The sequence below is a fragment of the Denticeps clupeoides genome, chromosome 9, assembly GCF_900700375.1.
Source record: "Denticeps clupeoides chromosome 9, fDenClu1.1, whole genome shotgun sequence".
Classification (NCBI taxonomy): Eukaryota; Metazoa; Chordata; class Actinopteri; order Clupeiformes; family Denticipitidae; genus Denticeps; species Denticeps clupeoides.
The window spans coordinates 8,460,848-8,465,473 of NC_041715.1; the positions used below are offsets into that span (position 1 = coordinate 8,460,848).

The following is a 4,626-nucleotide window of genomic DNA, read 5'->3' on the forward strand; positions in this document are numbered from 1 at the left end:
GCGGTGAATTTATGTGACAGTGAATATCCCTTTTTGTGTCAGGCCTACCCATAAACCCACACGTGTGTGATTAAGGGGACCCCCTTTGCACATAAATTTCACATCCAGAGTCATTTCTGAGGACGTCTCCTCCAGTGATCGATGAACCACCGAATCAGGGCGCACGGCGGCAAGCGCAGCGGGGATGAGGAACGAATCACCGTGATGGAAAGGCCATAAACAAGACAGAAATGAAGCAGCAAAGGTGTAAAAGGTGAACCCTGCGGCCCGTCCAGGGCGAGCACCCGGAATGGCATGAGGTCAGCAGATACCGCGACGCCCCGCTGAGCGTGACCGGGCTGCCCGCGGAGGTCTAAACACACCTCAGCTCCGCATCAGGCCCCAACGCTCCTCACCGGGAGAGGATAAACAGATGCCAGTTCCCCGGGAGCAGGAATGCTTTCAGATGGCCAGGGCACTGATCTGGAGAGAGTCCAGACACACACACACACACACACACACACTAACAGCTCTGCTCAGAACTACTGAGGACATGTTTAATGGAGAATGAAGACACGTTAACAAACCGGGCGACGCCTGTGTAGTTTGATAGGATTGAACATCAGTCAGACTCACAAGAGTCCAGTCAAATTAAACGTCCGTAAAAGAAAAACGTCTAAAACAATCACAACTATACAGTATTATTGTGTATAATAAAAATAAGCGATAATCCTTGATAACGTTGGCGCTCGGTCTTGGATCATCCGGATGCTTTTTGGTACCACTGGCCAAGCGACCCTTCCACCGCCCCAAAATCGACTCGATGGTGAGCAAGCGATCGAAAAGGGCGTGGCATGGCTGGCCTGCTGTACAGTGTCAAAGGCCCTTCGGCATTTCATAGGCATCTTCTGCTTCCATTCCAGTGCTGCAAAGATTAACAAAAAAAAAAGAGAGAGAAGGAAGGAAGGAAGGAAGGAAATCCATGCCTCCTCCTGTTAAGATCACCCCCATCTCCACTGTGCCATATTTCTATTTTCCATTATAATTCTTTTTTGCATAGAATACATCTAAATGGACATTCTGTTTCTTACAAAACCAGAATTAAAATACACAAATAGAGCATTAACTAAAACAACAATCTACCTTTGGCTGTAACTCATTTTTGAATGAAAAAAATAATAATAATAATAATAAAATAAAAAAAAAAGACTTGAGTTGAATAGTGCAATTTCTTTCAGGTAAAAGTCCTCCTCCCCTCGCATCCGGGTCACGGCCTCAGGACTCAGTGGCGTCTTCGCATGTGTTTTCGAATGGCTTGGTCCCAACGCTACGGAGGCACATTACAGCAAGGTTAGTGAATTGCATCCATTTTATTTTGTTTTAAAAAAGCACCAGGGCAAAAATATGACCGCAGCATTTATCTCCCCAGCTCATCGCGGACGCGCCCTTCCCTGGACCGGGTTTCTGAGGACGTCACCGCCGCACGCGTGCTCGTACCTTGACTTTCATTCCTATCTTGTCCCTCCACTTCTGTGCAATTGAGCCTTCGAAGAGCAACAGCCTGGAACAGAGAGACAGTTGAAGCCGGCGGCAGGCGCCCCGCCCCGGTCGACAGCGGGCCGCGCCGCGGCGTTACCTGGAGCGCTCCTCGCTCTCGTAGCCCATGATGATGTACTCCTCGTTAGTGGTTAGGGGAGGGCACTGGCACCCCGAGTTGTAGTGCAGCGTGACCGTGTCCCGAGGAATGTGCACCAGAGAGGACTTCAGGACGTCCTTCACCTCGACGATGGCACTTGCGTCGTGATTCCGAGCCCTGATGTCTTTCACTCTGGCACGAATCACTGCCAACACATTCGCGATTATTCATTTTTAATTCTGTTTTAATTATGAAACACTTTGCTACTTTGAGCTCTCATCATTGTTTATAGTAATTACCACGACTGCCCGTACTTACCATAATTGTAATTGTTCCTTTTATATGTCTTGAGATTAAGTCTGACAGGTTTGCACTTGCATCGGTCTGAAGGAACGGGAAAGAAACAATCATTTTTTTAACCAAATTCCCAACCAAGGAAGGAAAGCGGCGCGAGTGAGTGTAAACCGCATACCACTGGATCCTTTACAGTTCACGTTGTGGGAGTCCATTGGGAAGTCTGGGTTCGACTCTGAATCCGAAAGAAAAACCAAAACACTTCATTAGCCAGTCTCGCCGATCCAAATCATTTGCAAAGATCATTATTTGGGGAAAACCCCTCTCACCGTAGGAACATTTGGAGGGGTCTTGATAGTAGGGGTTGTCTTGAAAAATAAAATTGAGCATGCATTTAAACAGTAGTGGTGGTAATAACCATCATCATCATCATCATCATCATCATTCGTACCTGGCCCTTCTGCCTTGACGATGGCTTCCGGGGAGATGCACACCCCTCGGTCGTACAGGGGCAGCTCCTCGCACGCCAGGCTCTCCGGCCACGTGTGGTTGTAGCGCTTCATGACCGGCTCGCAGCCGCACTTCGCCCGCTCGCACACCGACTTGCAGGGCTTGATGGGTTCGTGCTGGAAGTCGATGGTGCAGATGGGCGAGTACATGGCGCAGAGGAAGAAGAGCAGGTCGGCGCTGCACTGCGTGCCCAGCAGCCCCTCGAACTGCTCGAAGGCCAGGATGGCGTTGGCCTGGGTGCTGTGGTGGAGGTGGTTGGGCATCTTGGTCATGTTCCAGGGCATGGACCTGCAGGCGGGGATGCGGATGGGCTCGCAGGCGGCGGCGGCGGCGCGGGGGAGGGCCGCCAGGCAGGCGAGCGCCAGGCAGCAGAACATTCCCGAAAAGTGTCCCCAGAAAAGTTCCCAAGCGCGCGTCACGCGGACGGATAAAAGACGACGGTCATCTTTTTTTTTTTCTCCTTTTTTTTTTTTAAAAGAAATCCCTTCAATAAATCATCTTTGCGAGAAAAAAAATATATATAATAATAATAATAATAATAATTACTATCAGACGAGCGTGCCGCCGTCCCTTATTCCATCACGGCGTCCACGATCTCAGGCCACCAGCGGCCAGCAGCCCCTTATAGCGGCCCACCTTCCTCCTCCTCCTCCTCCTCCTCCTCCTCCCGGAGTCCATCCCTGCCGGCAACACGCACACGCACGGATGGGTGGATCGATAGAAAGAAAGAGAGAAAGATGGAGAGACCGGTCCGCGCAGCGTCTGATGAACATGGACATTTTGACTTCTGCACCAACTTTTAGGCTCTTGTTCTGTAACGTGATGGTTGGTGCCTCTACGATGTTATTTTTTACAGCGCGGATCCGGATGGTTTGGTTTTTCTTTCAGTTTATTTTCTACATCAGGACACCGAACACACGTATCGCATTTCCAAAATTAAAAAGCAACTGTAGCTACAGCCGAACAGCCGTCAAACCAAGTCACTGAAAACGTAAAAAACTTTCAAACACGACTCCGCTACCGCCTTTTTAACTTCCAAAGTTTTATCTTATTTAGTTGTTTGACCACTGTGGTGGGAAACAGCAATACAATTGTTATCTGTATTATTTTAAAGTAACAGAGTAACAGTGGAGAAGCTATCCAATGTAAAGATGAAAAAAAGAGGACGATTGTGCGCATTCAATGACTCTTTATGGTTTGTTTTTAATATTAGCTTGTTTGTCTACGTACTTTGCAATGTGTACACATAAACCGTGACGTACGCTGTTATATTATCGGTATTGTGCCATTAAATATTCACTATGTGCGCTATTTGTGCACAACTGTGAATACTGCGGCGGCGCCTTTCAATTAGTTAGCATGGTTGTAAAGTTAATGAGATCAAAAGGCGCAGATGAAGCGTTTCATTAGCCGTGCTAACGACCCGCTAAGAGATGAAGAGCCCCGACTCGCCTGATTAAGGGCCCGGCGACAATAGGCCCCTCCTCCTCCTCATCATCATCATCATCATCATCATCATCATCATCATCAGCCTGTGTTCCAGAACGTTGCACGTCACAGGCTTCTCGGAGCACCACGGTGACGGTCCTCCGGGGCCCCCGCACCCACGTCCACGTCCAGGACGATCTCATGATGCTGCTGATGCTGACCAAGTCGTGGAGGTAAAGACAGGCGGCGGGGAACTAATCCGATTCACGAAACACAAAAACCCCACGGCCACTGAAGTAAAGGTCATTTCCTGCAGATTATATTTCAGTAAGCCCAACCACGGCCCTTGATTATCAGCTGACTGAATAAAGCGATGTGACCAGTGTTGGAAACGGGTTGAGTTGAACATTTTTGTTGGAAACCGCCCTGAACATGAACCGTGGCCTTGAACGCAGGTTGTGGATGAAGCCTTCAGAGGTATCGTGGAGCCGGGGCGAGATCAAAAGGCCCCCAGATCGTTCATGTCAGCTATTATTCCGAGGTGAACTGACACAGCCGATGGACGGACAATGGAAATGCGCAGGCCTCATTCTTTACATTCTGCAGGTGTCGAGAACTCGAGCCAGTGGCTCAGAAGGATCCGGGCTACGAGCCCATTTCCCTCTCGGAAAGGAAAAGAAAAGGCTCCACCGTCTTGCTGGTCCTTAGGACCTGAAAGGAAGGACTTTCGGATGAACCCCTCACCGAAAAAAAGCCAGTGATGGACCGCACTCCTTACG

At 49.2% G+C, this 4,626-nt stretch overlaps 1 protein-coding gene across 1 annotated transcript; it reads right to left on the reverse strand.

The window, feature by feature from the left end:
• Window positions 1-510: 510 nt before the first annotated feature.
• frzb (frizzled related protein) lies at window positions 511-3,025 on the reverse strand. The gene is made up of 7 exons (XM_028991656.1): window positions 2,361-3,025; window positions 2,239-2,277; window positions 2,088-2,144; window positions 1,934-1,999; window positions 1,616-1,820; window positions 1,477-1,540; window positions 511-1,306 (listed from the first exon to the last, which is right to left on the reverse strand). Exons 1-7 carry the CDS (start codon window positions 2,794-2,796, stop codon window positions 1,262-1,264), a joined length of 912 nt encoding a protein of 303 aa, XP_028847489.1. The 5' UTR covers window positions 2,797-3,025; the 3' UTR covers window positions 511-1,261.
• Between the last annotated feature and the right edge of the window lie 1,601 nt (window positions 3,026-4,626).

Coding starts and splice junctions, on each gene's coding strand:
- frzb (XM_028991656.1), bottom strand. CDS start 2,796: ATGTTCTGCTGCCTGGCGCTCGCCTGCCTGGCGGCCCTCCCCCGCGCC. Junction 1,541..1,615: donor GAGAGCGAGGAGCGCTCCAG/GTAACGCCGCGG, acceptor TCTCTGTTCCAG/GCTGTTGCTCTTCGAAGGCT. Junction 1,307..1,476: donor AGATAGGAATGAAAGTCAAG/GTACGAGCACGC, acceptor GTGCCTCCGTAG/CGTTGGGACCAAGCCATTCG.